The 18286-nt window shown below is 40.1% G+C and overlaps 1 protein-coding gene across 1 annotated transcript in view; it reads left to right on the top strand.

Annotated features, from left to right (window-relative positions):
* The window catches only part of ITPR2 (inositol 1,4,5-trisphosphate receptor type 2), a 240872-nt gene that overhangs the window by 69879 nt on the left and 152707 nt on the right, over nt 1-18286 (top strand). The window contains exons 22-31 of the mRNA XM_035888507.1: nt 1480-1673; nt 4926-5058; nt 5977-6034; nt 6535-6567; nt 7405-7540; nt 9560-9733; nt 14444-14533; nt 14687-14812; nt 16019-16141; nt 17710-17910. Of these exons, the coding sequence (XP_035744400.1) occupies nt 1480-1673; nt 4926-5058; nt 5977-6034; nt 6535-6567; nt 7405-7540; nt 9560-9733; nt 14444-14533; nt 14687-14812; nt 16019-16141; nt 17710-17910 (1268 nt within the window). The remainder of the gene's footprint in view (nt 1-1479; nt 1674-4925; nt 5059-5976; nt 6035-6534; nt 6568-7404; nt 7541-9559; nt 9734-14443; nt 14534-14686; nt 14813-16018; nt 16142-17709; nt 17911-18286) is intronic.

Genomic DNA, 18286 nt, shown 5'->3' with positions numbered 1-18286 from the left:
TTTCCCTGCATGCAGTACTTGAGCTCCATGGATTGACGAAAGAAGGGCATTAGAGGAGGATATTGCTAACAAAATAAAATAAAGCTTTGGCTTTTTACAGCAGATTATCTGGGAAGAGGGTCTCTTCAGTGTGAGTAAAACTTGGCAGTTGCATGGTGATTAAAGTGTACTGAAAGACATACAAGAACTATTCAGGCTTACCTCAGCAAAGCTACATTTTCTCCATTCTTTTGTTTGCCTTTGGTGTAGTCTAGGTCTTGGCACTCTTTCTGCGAAGAGATGCTATCTTTCCTTTCCTTTCCTCCACTCATTCAGACCTGTGCTTTGCAAGAAAGGAAACTAATTCATGTAGGTAGGTAGCATGATATGCTCATTCTTTCTTCTCCCTGCCTTTGGAAGAAGATAGTAATTGATTCACTAAGATGCTTTTCATACTAAAATTCACTATAAAGACCAACCAGTATAATCTATGGGAACAGATGGTATTTCTTGGTAGGTTTTGCTGAACTGGCATCAGTGATAGGTACCATTGCAACTAGACTGGACTAAAGTTTTTTGCCATGAGTGTAAAATAATTAGTTACCCTGGGTATGACTTATCATGGGCACTGTGAATACAGATACTAGTTTGACCTTCAGAGCCTGACAAGAATTCTCCTGGGACTTTTTTGAAGGGGGATGGCTGGCTAGTTTTGTCAGTTGGCTTTGGTTTGTGGCCTGTCATTTGGACCACATACAGAGATTGATCAGACTTGCAGAGCCTCAAATCTTTACTGTTAGTCTGACATACAAGGTACTTGGATAGTCTCCTTCCAGCTTCTGCAGTGCCAAAAGCAACCTTACTGTCAAGCACATACATTGTGTCCAGTTGTCACGGCAAAGACATCAGTGGGAGTAGGCATGGAAAATGAACTCCTCCCATGTCTCTACAAAGCAAGGTCATAAACTGCAGCGATAGAAGATATAAATAAAATACCAATAGAAGTTTTCTAACAATAAATATAGTCAAGTACTGGAATTGCTTGCCTAGTAATGCTGTATAATGTGGGATATGCAACAGTTAAATATTCTTAAAAACAGCTTAAGCAAACCTCTTTCAGAAATTATTTTAGATGTAGTTAATATGCCTTCAGACAAAGGAATGGATTAGGTGAAGTACTGAGATTTCTTTTGCTCTACTTTTTATGATTTCTTGAACATACTAACAGAGCTGTGGAAAGCTTTCGGCATCTTTTCCATCTGTTGCCCTGTAAGAAATGATCTCTTGGAAAATCAATGTAGAAAATTGTCCCCAAACCATTGGGTAATTTGAATGAATTCCTTCTCCTGAGTTTTGATCAGGAATTGAGAACTTATTTTTCCATATGCCTGTTCAATATAGACTGAAGGAGTTTGGTGACATGGGTGTATGTGTGATATATATCTTTGCAAGCAAGCTTTAATGATGGCAAATATGTATGTGTTTGTGTTTAATACATAGGAAATAATGTTATGAGGACCATCCATGGTGTAGGAGAGATGATGACCCAAATGGTACTGAGCAGAGGATCTGTATTTCCCATCAGTGCCCCTGATGTACAGCCAGGCATTCACCCAAGCAAGCAAGCCAGTGCCTCAGACAGCGAAGATGTGATCGTAATGGACACCAAATTGAAAATCATTGAGATCTTGCAGGTAATAATGATTGGTGGAATATTACATAGCAGCCACTTCATGGTTATTTACTTAGTCATATAGTGGCAAGTTCTGTAACCTGCATCCTTACTATTCACCAGGCTGATCATTGTAGAAATAAGACTTTGATATGAGGAAGAGTGGTCCTCTGTGTGAACGATGGTGCAGTTGTGATCCTCACTCTGTTACGCCTACTTCATTTCTGAAGGAAATAGATGCTGTAGAAACTGTCACTGTAACTGTGAAAAGGCAGAGCTTGTCCTTTAATCTGCCTCACTAATGTTTTCTGAAGACAATGTGTCTGTTTCCAGTCTCATTAACACTCATTTTATACAGGGGTAGATTATTTGGCTCCAGTATTTGACTTTTCTTTTACAGTAGCTTGGTGAAGGGCAGAATTGGACCTAGACCCACAGAAGTCATGCAACGCCATGTACCTTTGAAGTCCATTTCAGATTTCCAATGCTAGATTGAGAATAGTCTGTGGGCTGCTATGATTTTCTCCCAGCTGAACTGACAAGCTCTATGACACTAGCATGCCTCCTGAGATATAATTTTCACTTTGTGCTATTAGTAAGTGAAGTGGCACACATTTGTTCTCTATATCAAATCCCAGTTTCTGCAATACTTATGCCCTGAAGGAATGTTTCAATGTTTTCTATAAATCCTGTGGATCTGTTGGTACCATAGTCACTTTTGAAGGATTCCATTTGTTCTGACTGCTTATAAATTATTTAGACTACCTTAATTACTTGTCTTCTGAAAGACTATCAATTGTTAGAGTATCTGCAGTACTGCATACTTTGGTTCCAGAGCTCCTTTAGTTTAAGGCTTATGGTGAAGGACAGAGTGTTAGGAAGTTATATCACCTAAATAATACCGATCACATGTATTGCTTCTCATTTTCATTTGTTTTTTGACTGAGTTTCTCTCCATACTGTCTTGCTCTACTGCTTGATGCCTAGGAGGATGATTCCAGGACACCAACCTTGTCCTGTACATTCACCTTGTCCTGTGCCTTCCCTGCCTGCTCACAGGCAGGAGAATCACATTTTGTCTCATCCTTTCCTTTTTCACAGGACGTGCAGTGCAAGAGCACCTGGGATTGGAAAGCATTTAATCCTAATTTGTTGCTTAATCTGTGGCTTGTTAGTTGTGGTTTAGTCACGTGGTCAAATTACTGCAGATTGGCACATTGTCATATGTTGGGTATATATAACCTTAGTTCACAAGAAATACAAAATAATTTGGTTTCGTTTAATATGCAATGAAGAAGGATTAATTTAAATCACGTTACTTTTCATTACGGTGCTATTACACTAAAAGGCGAGTAAGAACATTTTAGATTTATTATATTATCATGCAAAGCTAGTACAGTGGTGATTAAAACTATTCTATTCTAAGAAATATTTCAGTTATAATAATTTAATTCTCAATATATCCTCTTATTCTTTTAAGTAAAGACATTTTTTACTTAATGGTTGCCATTCTGCCATCAGCCAGAATTAAACAGATGACCTGATAGACTTAGTTGACTATGTGAGGACTTGGGAAATTTTTATTTTTAAAAATCTTGCTTGTACAATGATAGGGTAACTTGATCATGGAACCAAAATAAACCTGCCTTTTTTCTTTTTTGTTACAAGATTTTAACGAAAGGATACTGTTTCTTAAATTGACATTTTGTTTGCTTTTAGATGGTGTAGTCCTAGTTACCCTAGTCAAATCCTATTCCAGTACTCTGGGTCTGAGAAGTTTGTCTGACTTTAGTTAGAGACCAAAGAAACAGGTCACCACCATTTGCTAAGTCATCACCTCTTGCCTGATCTTGGTAACTTAATGTATGTGCTTTCATCCTCCCTGATTGTAAAATATGTTAAATGATCATAAACCTCTATCGTTGTACGCTTGCATTTACTGTGGGCAAGGAGCATAAGGATCAAACTCAGTTGATGGGCAGTCAGTTGGTGAAGTGTCAGATGGACATGTGTCAGTCCTTAAATTGGTACTGATGTTTCCAGACAAGTTATTTTCCTCACTATACCAATATAAAAGCAGCACTTCCAGGTCTGAATTAGGATTTTTCCTGTATGAGTTTCAAGTTTCACAGCCTCAGGAGCAAAAGATACCAACAATTAGAAGAAAGCAGAGCACTGAGTGAGGGGGAATCTCTGCTACCATTACAGTGGCAGCTTCCAAAGCCAAGCTGCTTTTTTTTTTTGACACATGCTGGCAATGCTACTAGGAGCTCATGAAGGACATGCTGTTTGCTCCTCACATCCTCTGTTGATGGCGAGCAATGTAAAAAAAGACACCACCAGGCTCGTGCTTTACTTCATGGGAGCCTGGAGTTACTGCAGCACTGCTGCCCTTGGCTGTCAGACCTCATGTAAGAGGGCGAGCCTTGAGCCTGTTGTCTTTACTCACAACCCCGCTCCACTTCATATCTCCATGGGGCATTAGAAGTCCAGCTGAAATACAAAATAATCAGGTTCAACATGAGTTTGAATGTACTGATCTGGCTCGCAGGCAGTGAGGACAAGGCAGCGTGTTGGATCCCCCAGACAAATCCAGTCTGCTGCTAAGTGTTCAGCAGTCACAGAATCACAGAATGGTTGGGGTTGGAAGGGACCTCGGGAGATCATCTAGTCCAACCCCCCTGCTAAAGCAGGTTCACTTAGAGCAGGTTGCACAGGACATCATTCAGGAGGGTTTTGAATATCTCCAAAGAAGGAGACTCCACAACCCCCCTGGGCAGCCTGTTCCAGTGCTCTGTCACCCTCAAAGTAAAGAAGTTCTTCCTCATATTCAACTGAAACCTCTTATGCTTCAGTTTGTGCCTATTGCCCCTTGTCCTGTCGCTGGGCATCACCGAGAAGAGTCTGGCTCCATTCTCATGACATCCACCCTTAAGATATTTGTACATGTTGATGAGATCCCCTCTCAGTCTTCTCTTCTTCAGGCTGAACAAGCCCAGCTCTCTCAGCCTTTCCTCACAGGGGAGATGCTCCAGTCCCCTCATCATCTTTGTTGCCCTCCTCTGGTCTCTCTCTAGGAGTTCAATTAAGTCTCAGGATGGTCAGAGGGAAGAAAGAAATCACAGAAAACTGATGAATGTAATGGATTCTTTTTTTGTAGTGGACATACGTACTTAAAATAATCATTTATCTCTATACATTCCACCGCAGAAAAATCCTAACCTGTGTTACCAAAGGCAGAAGAAAAGTCTTATTTTAAACTTTTTTCTTGTAGTTTATTCTCAGTGTTAGACTGGACTATAGAATATCCTACATGCTGTCTATCTATAAGAGGGAGTTTGGGGAAAACAATGAAAATGTTGATAGCTCTACAACGTCTCCACCTGACACACCAGGGATTGCCTCAGGTAAATGTCGCTTTTGTATTGCAATGTAAAATAATTGTGTAGGCTACTGCAAGCAATGACCTCAACTACATCAGAAAGATGCAAGCCACTTAAAGTTGAGAAGCTCGTGGAAAAATGAAAATCTTAAGGAATCCCATAAAAATAAGATTTTTGCTGGTCTGTCCTCCTCTAGCAAAAATGTGATTCCTTTTTCCCATGATGGGAATTTATTATTTTATTTGTACTCTTGCCAAAACACTGCATGATGACAAATATAGTGGAGGGTAGACCATGAAAAAATTATTGGGCTTGGATGAGGACAGATTTAAGTGAGGTGAATGTGGTACAGGGATGGAGTGGCTTTGCAGGGCATGTTCCCGTGCACACAGAAGTGCTCTGGAGGCTGACACCTCTGTGACCACCTTCAAGTAGGGGAGAATTGCTTTAATTGGAGGTGCTGTATAACAGGGGGGTGGCTAAGAAATACTGAAGTCTTAAGTAGTAGGGTACATTAAAGCTATTCTAAAGTAAAAATGATGGTGTGGTAAATGATTTGGCTTATGATAAATATTCTGAAGTTCATGTGTCTTAGCTGCTTTGTGGGGGTTGGCTCATCTAAAAAAAAAAAAGTTTCATATTCTTTGTCATTTATGGGTCACTGGTGGTGGTTTATACAGCTCCTGGCACCACAGGGCTCTCGTTCATCATTACAACTTGGCTCTTCTTTGGTAATAGTAATACACAATTCAACTCTGCCCCATGTCCTGTTTCTTCCCTACTGCTCTTTCAGACAGGGAATTGTGCTGAGCTGAGGAATGCGTAGTTAGACTTTTACTTGGTAACATCTACTTTAAAGAGGAACAGAGTTCGTTTTTGCTGTGCAGATTAGACAATTATCACTGGCTTTTAAAATTTTATTTTTATTTGATTGTTTTCCAGCAATTGTTCCTGACATAGATGAAATTGCAGCCCAGGCTGAAACCATGTTTGCTGGCAGGTATGTTACCTGAAGTTTTATCTTTCTATTCATCTCTTCGTTCACGTTGATATTTCTCACGGACAATCTGTTTATTCCATGTACATTTTCATACCTCTTTCTCTTCCTTTGATGACTACTTACTAGATAGGCAGAAAAGTGCCAGAAAAGACCTGCACTTCAAACCAGCAAACAGCCTAGTGGGTATGGATGGCTGTGGGATGGGAAATGACTCCCCTCTTAGTTGTAAGACTTGGTAGAAGAAAGACCTTTTCTTGGTGTACCTTATAGCTGTAGCCCCACATTTCTTGGATCAGTAGGTTACTGTTGACCAGATTACATGACCAGTTGTCATTACAACTTGTCAAGAAAGTTATGTCAACCATAATCTCTTCCATATGATTCCTCAAATCAGCTGTGGACCACTTGCCATGATCTTCTGGACCACCAGAGGCCTGTAGATCACAAGTTATGCTTGCAGAGTTTTAGAAGTGTTTTCTGCTACGCTGTGAACAGAAAAGAAAAGAAAAAAAAAACCCACAGAAAATATCCACACTGGAGAGTTATTATCATGATCACTATATTGGTTTAATTTTACGGGTATAATTATAATTATACCAGTAAAAATGAATTCCATTTAGACCAGGCTGTAGACTTTCAATTTTTTCTTGGAGCTAGGGAGAAGGATCCTCAGTATGGGCGTTCTTATCTTTCCTCTCTCGGTCCCTTATGCGTTCTCAATCTTTACCAGTGAGAGCAATGCCTCCAGTCCTCTCCCTGAACTCCCATAATGTAAAACAACACACAGCCCTTGGCATCTGCGTTTTTAAAATGAACAGAGAGACTGAATGGTTTCTTGGAAACATTATTTCTGCTTTGATACGTTAAGTGTAAATCTGCTTTCTGCTGTTCCAGATTATAAATATGATTCCAGAAATATAATGCTTTTGGCAATTCTTAAGATTTTTGAGCTTATTTTTTCTTAAATGAAATTTTAATAGCAGCTGAAAAGGGAAGGAGTGAAAAGGAAAGGGCCAAATTAATCTCTGATGAAATACTGTTTACTTCAATTAATTTGGATTGGGGATGAGCTTGGCACAATTTATCCAAGCCATAAATGAATGTTTTTGCAATAGGGATTTTAATCACAATATTTGACACATTTCATACAACTTGCTTTTATTCTGTAGTGTCCATTCTGCTACAAGATTACTGCAACAGCATATAACTAGGATTAACGTCCTCATAAGATGGTTAAAGTGATGTTTATAGTTTTGATCCTGCAGCGTATTTGATTTGGTTTTAAGGGCTCTGTCAAATGAAAGTTGTATGTACAGGCATATTTATGTCAAAAGCTTTTATTTTTTCTTATTTATTTTACTTTATTTGGTCCTTGGGGGCAGAACGTTTTTACGGGTCCTTATTCACCTCATCATGCATGACTACCCTCCTTTGCTCTCCGGTGCTCTGCACCTCTTATTTAAGCACTTCAGCCAGAGAGCAGAGGTTCTGCAAGCATTTAAACAGGTATGGGCATAGCTTTATTCCAGGAAACTGACTGTGGGGAAAGTCTTTCCAAAGGCTACTTCACTTGCCTAAATTGCTGTTCGTAGCGTGACAGTGTCATTTCCTTAAAGCTCCACGTTCAACAGGGATTTTTTTTTTTTTTCATTCGAGTTGAACACATGTATGTTATAGTTGTGCCCCCAGAAATAATTATTTCTGGTGTTGCATTTGTTACTGAAAACGTAGGTCCGTGGTGACAGCTGGGACACAGACATCTCACGGCAAGACATGATGTAGCCATCCCTCCGAGACAGAGCTGTTAGCTTGTGTTCTGCAAGCAGCATACCAGTGTCGGCAGTAAGGCTTTCCTGTCTTTAGGGCTACTTAGGCTGGTTATAAAGCTTGTTATTCATGTGGTGTTTCTAGATCTAATTCAGCTGTCTTTGCGTTGTGCTCCACTGCAGGATACAGACATGCTCAAATAACAGGAAGGGAGTAATAGAGCCAAGCCTGTTTTCAGCTTGTATTCTTTCTGCTTGATAACGGTGCATGTGCAGGCTCCATGTGTCAGTGGATTAGGATGGGGAGATCTGATGTCATGGGGCTGGATGACAGAGACATCTCTGTTACGTAACCCTCTATAACATATGTTGATAAGACCATCTGATGCTTATTTCAGGAGTTTGGTAGCATGTTGTCTCATCGTTATGTAAGACGTGGAGGTTTCTCTTGTTTAAAAACAGATGAGTGATAAAGACCTGCAGAGCTTTTGTTTAATGTTTTTGCAGTGCAGCGTAGTGGCCTCCAACCAGATTGCTAAGGTTAGGCCATGCTGGTTAGTTGCATAAACAGCTGTTATTCCCAGTAAGGTAAGCAGGTAAGCAAGGGTTGAGTTGCTTAGTACATTTTCATAAAGGAAGGAAAAGGCCAGTCGAGAAGTAAACAAAAAAGACTGTAGAGAACATGGAATATGAATGTCTGTGGATGAGCAGCTTACATAAATTCTGTAAAATAACAAGGTTTTAATAAGCTAAGAGAGAAGATGATGAAAACTTTGTATTACAAAATAGTGAATATTTACCTGCAAGTAGTGATTTTTTTTTAAAAAGAACATCCCTATCAGTGTTCTTATCATCTGCCACATGACCATAATTTTTTACATAAGTGACATTTCTTAATAGTGCTTATTGATTTGCTGTAAAGATAGTTGTTAGGTTTTTTGTATATTATCTTCATTAATAATCTTGGGAAAGCAAAGAGCATTACAAAGAAAGGAAATGTGTAGATCATGCTAAATCAAGAACTACAAATAACAGTGGAAGAAACCCCAGATAATTTTGAGCAGTGCAAAAAAAGAAAAAGAAGTGAGATTCTTCTTAGTAGAAGCAACCATTCAGATAATGGGAAATTATATGAACTTGAAAGTCGGTTTGTGAGCTCTATTCAAACAAGTTTTCTAAGCTGGCCTTGCAGTGTTGAAAATCTGTTATTTTTCAATATTTGATTGTGATGATGTAGTTGATTAGTAAAGTTGCTGCCCATTCTGACTTCTCTTGGGATGTCCTGATACCTTGTCATATCATGGTTTTTTTCATTTGTTTGTTTTGGGTTTTTTTCCTTGTCAAGTACTGTGCTGATGGGATAAGCTATTTCTAACTGTATTGTTTTATTACCATGTAACTGTATTCTTTTAATACCATGAGGATCACAATCGTTGCATGAGAGCTAACTCTGAATAGAACTCAAGAGCTTGTAAATCTGTGCTTGTGCTGAAAATGTTTCGCAGTGTATTGAAGAAGGCAAGAGCATGTTACGCATGTTATACCATCTTGTTTTGGGCAACTACACTCTCTGGCTCTGTTGAAGGTTTTTGATGAATGGGGGCTAATAAGCCTGCGTGTGCCGTGTTTCGGTTTCATAGGGAATGTTACATAAAGTATCTGAAAAGAGAAGCTTAGCATGGAAACTGTCGAGCAAATTACCCAGGCGTAAGTGCTGGTGCTACTGTTGTAATAGCTTCACAATTTTCTGTATTTCCAGGTTCAGTTGCTGGTATCTAATCAAGATGTTGATAACTACAAGCAAATCAAGGCTGATCTTGATCAGCTACGTCTGACTGTGGAAAAATCAGAATTGTGGGTTGAGAAGAGCAGCAATTATGAGAGTGGAGAGGTGGGCGACAATCAAACCAAAGGGGGAGAAGAGCCAATGGAGGTGGGTTTAAAGCCTTTGCTGCTAGAATTGTTTCAATATTGATAGGTAGTTTAATGAACAACTGCAAATTTGTGGTCTGGTTAATCAAAGTAGCAAAGTGAGAATGTGCAGTTATTCTGGCTGCTTTCAGTGACTGCATTCTTATGTCACAGAGCTGCCTTCCTTCCAGGCTAGCGAGCAAGCCACAGTGTATGGTGTCACTCTGTGGCCAAGGAAGTAATCTAGGGATCACATGCTGGCAGTTGTGTTGACTTGCTGGAAGAAAGGAGTAGGCCATACCTGTTCCTGCAACTAGGGGAGAGGAGCACAATCAAACCCATCTTTTGAAACATCACAAGTAATCCACTCTCCACCAAACATAAGACTGACCTCACAATATTGAGATTTTGTAGGCAAACAAACCTTCTTTTTTTTTGACTCTTGCCACCCCACACTCTCAGGGTATATCATGATCTGAGAAACTTTAGAATTTCAATCTGGAACCATGAAGATCTGATTTTTTTTTTTTAAATTAATTTCAATTTTAAATTTTGCTTCTGGTGAAAGCTGAGGTCCTCATGTAATCACCTAACTCCTGTGTGAGTCTTTAAGAAAATGTGAAGTGTTGCAAGAGTTGCTATGGTTGAGGTTTGGGGCATAATAGTTGATAAAGCAGGCTTTCCCACCAATATTTATTCCCACTTTTCCATTTTCATCAGAGGAAGTGGGGAGAGATGAAGAACTGCAATTTCTGACACAGCATCTTCCTTATTCTCTTCCATGGTAGAGCTTCCCCTAATGGAAAGGAAATGGTCAAGGAAGCCATCAGGGGAAGTTTGAGGAGGAAGGCAAGTGGAGATTACACAGCACTGTGAAGCCAGTGCACTGAGGAAAAGTAACAGCCATTGAGAAGATGCAGGATGTTGGCAGATATGTGTGATGTGCACTTGGCCTTTCAGATGGGAAAGCAGATTTTAGGTGGTTTCATGCAGAGGGGAAATCCAACAATTCAAGGGAGAATCCTGATTTCTTGAAACAGTGTAGGTCCTACTCTTTCTCTGATACAACTTTGCTGAATTTAGTGGTGTCAGAACTGGGGAGGAATCTGGACTTCATGAGCTTAAGTATGTGGGATTTCTTACTTTCCTCAAGTGTAGCTCTAGTAGGAAAGAAAAAGCTCCTTTATATATTTAATGAATAGAAAAGGTAATGGGGAGACAGGATACAGAATTGCAGCAGGATCTTTCCAATGTTTTTTAGCTAAAATACATTTGGAAGTGTAGTAAGATCCTTTTTATTCCCTATGGATCACCCTGATGGCCAAGAAACTCCAGGAAGCGGGGACAAAACAATGTGCTTGAAACAGAAGCATCTCTAAATGGGATATTTTCAGTGTTTTTTTCCCATGAGGCTTCCATGGATCTGTATGGATTATCAGTGCTTCAGTAGATGCACAGTGTTATCTCTGGCAGATCTGAGAGAGTATTGTATCAGAACAGTAACATGTAATCTGCACAACTGGTTAGATCATCTGGCGGTAATTCCATGAGAGCTGCACCAGGTTATAGTAGCTCAGGATCTTGTCCGTTTTTTTTTTTTTTTTTCCCCCTGTTACATTTTTCTTTAACAGTCAGGAAGTGTTTTTACCTGGCAAAACTACTTTAGATAGTGAATACTCTCTTTGAGATCTTAGGTCAGACATAGGAGGTGAGGCAGGTTCTACAATGTGTGAGGCAGGTGGCCAGCTTCAAGCCGATAAACATCCCTGTGAGATCCTGTGCTTTCTTGGGATGGATGCTGGCTATTCAGTACTGAGCTGGATGAACCTCTAGGGAATGTGCTTCATTTGCCTGTGCTTGATTTTTCCCAAACAACATTAAAGTGTGCACAAGGGCTTAAATTACATTCCAGAACAGTTTTACGTTAAGCCCAAGTTTCTGTCCTCACTGAAGCACATTGCAAGATTGATACAAGGGTTTTAAAAAAATCAAATATATTTTTTGCCTTTAGGCTTCTGAGTCTTTTTGGATAATTGTTTCCAGCTCTCTATAATAACCTGATGGGGCTAGAGACTTACTTTTTTTTTTTTTGGCAGTCATATGACTCCAGAAATGGGATTTGTAAAAAAAAAAAAAAAGAAGCCACGTTCTTCTAAATAAAGTATTCAGAGTTCTGCACAGGAAAAACAACAAATCTTGCATCCATGCAGGATCATCTTGATGGGGACCGGACATCAGGATTATAGGAAAGAGTTTTGTGAATTAAACACCTCATACGGTTAGGATGGAATGCTGAAACTGATCTCGTGTAACTGAGCCTTGCTTGAGAAGGGAAAAACAGATAAAGCCTGTTCACTTGGTTATTTCTAGGAAGGGTGTTATGAGTCTGTATAGATACTGTGGACTATGGGAAGTGTGGTCTTCATTGCCCTGTCACTGGAGGATGCCTTGGTGGTGTAGTGCCAGAAACACGGATCAGAGGAGGAGAAATAGACAGTCCCAGTGGAAGGACTCTCGGGTGAAGCTGGAATACAGTGCAGTGGCGTTTATAGAGCTTCTCATCTTTGCCATCCGCTAGGGAAGTTCAGCGAGGTTTCAAGTGGTGTAAACTTTCAGCACCCTTAAGCGCCTGGTGTTCCCTTGCTCTCCTCCTTTTCTCATCTGTGGCAGCGTGCTTTAAACAAATATCTCCTGGAACATCATATAGAGGGTGCGACTGTGACCTGCAACTTCCGAGAGTGCCCCTCATTCCCCTGGGAAGTAAATGCAGCCTGTGGAAGGCAAGCTGTGCCAGTGTGATGCTGACTGGTACCTGGCACAGCCGTCCTGCTGAGATGGGTGAGGCCGTTCCAGTGGCAGGGAGCTGCTGGGCTGAAGGCTGAAATCTGGCCTGCCATTGGGGGGCTAGAAAGAAAGGATCCTACGACCGATGCAGAGTGATATCCCGGGAATTTTATGAATAGAGGAAGTAGGCTGTTTCAGAAAATACCATTTCCTAAAGGTGGGATGCTCAGACGAGAACCTTTCTCAGTGCGATCTCTATGACTCCCCATCCCCTATGGAAAAGTGTGACAGAGAATGTCTGTCATGGGGCGTAACAAGGCAAGATATGCAACTGAGTGTCTCTGCTGTCCCTGTGGTGTGATTATCTCTTGATAACTACATCCCTGGCATACTCTTATGGGTTCAATAAACAGGTTTTTATTTTGTTAAGAGAAAGGATAGATTCAGCAGTTTAATGCTGATCAGCACTTCCAGATAAGACATATAGTTCACATGGATTATAAAACTACTTTGATTGAGGAAGAATGCTGATAAAAGTAACAGGTAAATTAATCTTGGTTAACCCACAGTCCCAGAACAGAGGAGGGTGGTTAATTATAGCAAAGAGCCTGAAATACCTTCCAAAGTATTGATTCAAACAGCTAGAGAGAAGGCAGCATGCATACTAACAAACCCAAACAAGTAAAAATCCGCTGTTGTTGCATAGATCAACATGGCCACGCTGAACAGCGGTGCTGACACTGTTATAAACAGCTTCCATGGCCAAGTGGTGCAGCTGTTCTTGCCCCAGTGGAAATTAAGACCAGATGGGATTTATAGAACTCCTCATCTTCACCGTCAGCTAAGAAAGTTCAGAGAGAGATTTCAAGAGGTATAAACATTCAGATTGGCGTGCACGTGTGTGTTTTAGCATAATTTTCTTCTCTAAAGCAGTAGAAAGTTTGAGGATGCAATGAAACTCAGAAGTGCACCTGTGTGGTTCTTTTTTTTATGCTGTTACACTGGTTTGCATCCTTGTGGTAATACTGTGAGGCAGTCTCGAGATCTGCTACAGTTTTTCTATCTGCTTAATAATTTCAGCATCCAAAGTCCAATCTTTCAGTTCTTTGTATTTCCAGCTAAGAAAGGCTTACCATAGCTGGCAGCAGAAAAAAAATCCACTGCCAGCATTCTAAGTGGCAGTATTTGTGTAGACGTTCTTCCGTCTTTTGATTGAGATATGCATGGAAAGGTGCGTGGGTATTGGCAGTTACTTGCTGACTTGATTTATCTTATGTATCATACCCAGCTGGGACTTTCTAAGAGCCAAGGCCCAGAGCATATGGCATCATGACTGGATGTTGCAGTTTAACATAAGGTTCTCGTTTGTTTTTAAATCCTTTCCTGCATCATCCAGAGGTAAGGACAGAAGTGTCCTCTTCCTGGGAGAAACATCTCTAATTTCCACGTGCTACTTGTTCCTGTATTGCTGAGAACTCCACCCTACTTATCTCAAATACAGAGGTTGTCTTAAGCTCTTTCTCCAGACTTTTTAATGTTCACATGCACAGACTTTGTAATCTTTCCAGCTGTATTAGAGATTTTTGGAACAAGTGGTGGCCATTGAAATACACTTATGGTCCCTATTCTCATAGTATCTAAATTCCTTGGGACCTCTAGTCTGTGGTAGGGACATATTCTTTCTTAGGAGGATCAGAAGCATGAATGCATAGGGTAACTGCCTCAAATCATGTTGGAAATTTGAAACAAAGGAAGGACTTGAATGTGAATCTTCTCACTCACTGGACTGGTGGATAAAGAACAAATGAGTATTTTTCTTTATTATCTGTGTTGTATCTGTTCCCTATGAGCTGCTGTAATACTTCTTCACTTGCTGTTTTTAAATATAATTAGTTCATGTTGAGGAAATTGCAATAGATCTCCACTTGTTGTGTGTTCTTTGTTACAGGAGTCAAATATTTTGAGTCCAATACAGGATGGGACCAAAAAACCCCAGATAGACAGCAATAAAAGCAATAACTACAATATTGTTAAAGAGGTTGGTATATCTACTAAGAAACTTGCTTGACGTACTTATTTGATAAGTAGATTTTGTAATTATTTTGAAAGAATGTATTTTTGTTTGTTTTTGTGTGACATGACTGGTTCTTTGCTTGCTTGCATGCTTATTTCTTTGTTTGTTTACTCACAGATTTTGATTCGCCTCAGCAAACTTTGTGTTCAGAATAAAAAATGTCGGAATCAACAGCAGCGATTGCTGAAAAATATGGGCGCCCACTTGGTAGTCTTGGACCTTCTGCAGATACCCTATGAAAAGGTTATTCTCATAATTTTAGTGGTAAAGAACATGAACTCAATAAAGGGAAAGGCCTCAAAAGGCCCAAGAATCAATATGATATTTTTTTTTAAAAACTGAATTCAGTGAACTGTGGTACAAACATGAAATGGCAATGCCATTTTCTACCTTAAGAATAATGGGTTTGGGCCTAATTTTAAATATGGCTGCATGCATAGAGCAGGTTTCATTAAGAATTTAATGTTTACTGCCTGAGGTACCTGGATGTCACTGCGCTGTCATCCCATTCCTGAAATAGGCAAACCTTAGATCTGCAGCCACTGCACAGTAAGGAGTATTGATTTAATGGAGCTTGTGGCAGGGCATCTAAATTCCACTGTTGGGTACTGATGTGAGTGCTATCATAGATTCAGAAGTTGGACAAAAAGCTTTCAGAGATCAAGTCTGAAATAATTTCTTTGTTTCTGTGGTGGAAGCCTCTAACCCAGTTCCACTTGCAAGTTTTTCAGAAGATAATGTGATTTTTGTACTGATTTAGTGGCATTGAACGTACAAATGAATGATCTAGTTAGCCTTTTAAAGAACACATCTTTCTAGATCTTATAGGAAGCATTGAGAGGAGGTAAAACCTCTTCTGGGCTACGTTTTCCTGAGTGTTGTATGCTAATGATGTGATACAGACACTGGGTTCAGCTGTCTTCAGTAGAATAGTGCTTGTCCATATAGATGGTTCATCAAATCATAGTTAGAATACTATATGAGAGGAATATGAAATGGGTATGAAACTAGACATATATTTGTGGAGGAGTATGTGTATGAACATATGTATGCCTGTAGGTGTGCACACACATGCACACATACATCTGTTCCTATACATAGCCATATAAAAGCCAAAGCTTTCAAAAGCTTAAAGGCAATGCAGGCTAGAGAGCTTTTTTTGAAAATCAAGCCACTTGGCGCTTTTTTTAACAAGGAAATTATAACCATGCACAAGGAAATCTTACTTTGAGTTTGTGCCCGTACCTCTGTGACTCCCTGTGGTCAAGTGGATTCAGAATAAGGTATAGCCTGAAGAAAACCGGATCAGTTGCTTGTGCTAGAGGGATAATTCCTGCCCTATAAAAGGCTTAGGAGAATTGCTTTGTTCCTAGCTGAATTCATGTTGTGCAGCTTTAGCAAGTATGTTTAGGTACTCCCAGCTGATGAGTTTGTCTTTTCTTTCTGCAGAGCGATGAGAAGATGAATGAAGTTATGAATTTAGCCCACACTTTTCTTCAGAATTTCTGTCGAGGAAATCCTCAGAATCAAGTTCTCCTCCACAAAAATCTCAACTTGTTCTTAACTCCAGGGGTGAGTATTTCATTTTAAGGAGGATATTATAATCGGAAGTAAATTTGGACTTGCTGAAAAATGACAGTGCTAAATAAATAATTTCACTAAATTATGCCCGCGTTGCTTTCTCTTCTCTCTCCTTGTCTTCTCTCTCTTTACGTCAGTGATTTTAATGTTGCAGTTTTAAAAGTGGAAAACAGTATCACCTGAGTGCTTTACTGAAAAGCTCTATGAACATGGGTCACATCATCAGCTTGACTCTGATCTTATTCATCCGAACTCACTCGCAGATGGGCTATAAGTCAGGGTAGAAGATGCTGTGACTGTTCTCTCATGAAGCATGTGTGATAGCAGAATCAGACCCATACGTTTTTGTTGGTGATGCTTCCATTTGATTCAAATAATCTAAAATTTGACCTTCTATTAAATCATTGTGTTTACAATAAAACTCTCTGTCACAGTCCCTTTTTTTTTAATTGAAAATTAAGTGTACATATGTATGTGGTGTTTGCAGATACAGTCCTATAGAATGACACCTTGCTCAGTGGCAGATCTACTGAGCAGAATTTGCTTTTATTAGAAAGAGGGTGACTATTAGGATTGTAGCCCCCTGGCCTGTGTACATGAGGAAGCATTTGTTCTGTTATTTTCTATTTATGCTTTTTTTGTGAAGTTAGTGAAAGGCACTGAACTGGACCACAGGGGGAACTAGTGCCCAGACTCCATCCTATCCAACACTGACACTTAACTCAGATGCCAAATATGGAGCCTGCTTGCACTTGCATTTCTGTTCTTTGGAAGCTGATCTTTTGATCGTGCCAGTTATTGTGCTTTTGTTCACATTATGGAGCAAACGTGGTGTGGATTCCTTTCAGATGACACTGAACAGAAAGGTATACTCTAGGAGCACACCTGACTCTCATGAGCCTTTAGTCCAAGGGACCAAACTAGAGGACGTTTGAAGCAAAAGCTCCCAGAATGCATAAAGTGTGGATGCTGGATCCTCAGCAGCATCCCTTTCTTGCTACAGGTCTGTTCCTCTTGTACTGTGCTACTCACCAGTAGAGACTTAGCCTTAGGCTCCCTCTGTAGTTAATGTGGAAAGAGATGTTCTCTCAGAGAGTGATCAGATGGCACGTGCAATTATTTGCCTGCTGGAAATCCCTGCCTCTGTCAAGCATAGAGGGAGCCAGAGGTAGCCAGCCATCTTATGTGGTTGCCTCAATGCGAAGTTTGATGGTGAGTGGGATGAATGTGGTCTCAGTTGTCTTGTATACCAAAGTCCCTATAGAGTGCTCTAGCAGTGTGGCATGTGTATGTGTGTCTCTTTATCTTCCACGTGGGCACAGATTTTGTTTATGCCCACTTTAGGACCATTTTGTACTTGTAGGAAAGTGTGGGGAAATCCCATCGTAAATGAAAGCTAGGCCCTAAGGTCACCGCTTAATTGCTGGGCTGATGCACATTGGACTTCTCCAATTTCCCTTTACCAATGTGCCTTTCTCTAGTCTACAGCCCTGTGAATCTTTCAATCTCAAAACCAATCTGATCGTCTGATAAGGCTGGTTTGATTTCAATCTGTTTAGCTCCTGGAAGCTGAAACCATGCGGCACATCTTCATGAATAATTACCTTCTGTGTAATGAAATTAGTGAAAGAGTGGTGCAGCACTTTGTGCACTGCATTGAGACCCATGGCCGTCACGTGGAGTACCTGCGTTTCCTGCAGACCATTGTGAAAGCAGATGGCAAATACGTGAAAAAATGCCAGGACATGGTAATGACAGAGGTAAGCGAAGGGTTCGTATGTTAATCACTCATGCGATGTCTTTTTAACACACTAGTATTTTGAGGTTGCTTTTTCTGCTCTTCATACCAATGGGATATAATGGCATCATCGCTTCAGAATTTTAAACGGTATCACAAATAATGAATATTTTAGCAGACGTTTTGGAGAGTTTAATCTAATTTTGTAAGGCCATCTGTATAACTAGTGGAAGGAAAACATGAGTGTTAGCATGGTGATACAGAGATGTCTATTTGTAGATGATGTAGCATGGAAATCTCAGAGTTACATAAACCTTCATTTTCCTGTACTGCAATTTAGGATGCCATTTACACACCAAACTTGCCATATCAAGGCATGGTTTTGCCACATAAGAAGC

Source organism: Egretta garzetta, unplaced genomic scaffold (genome assembly GCF_000687185.1).
Source record: "Egretta garzetta isolate BGI_Z169 unplaced genomic scaffold, ASM68718v1 scaffold81, whole genome shotgun sequence".
NCBI classification, from domain to species: Eukaryota; Metazoa; Chordata; class Aves; order Pelecaniformes; family Ardeidae; genus Egretta; species Egretta garzetta.
This window is presented reverse-complemented; position numbering and strand designations above follow the sequence as displayed.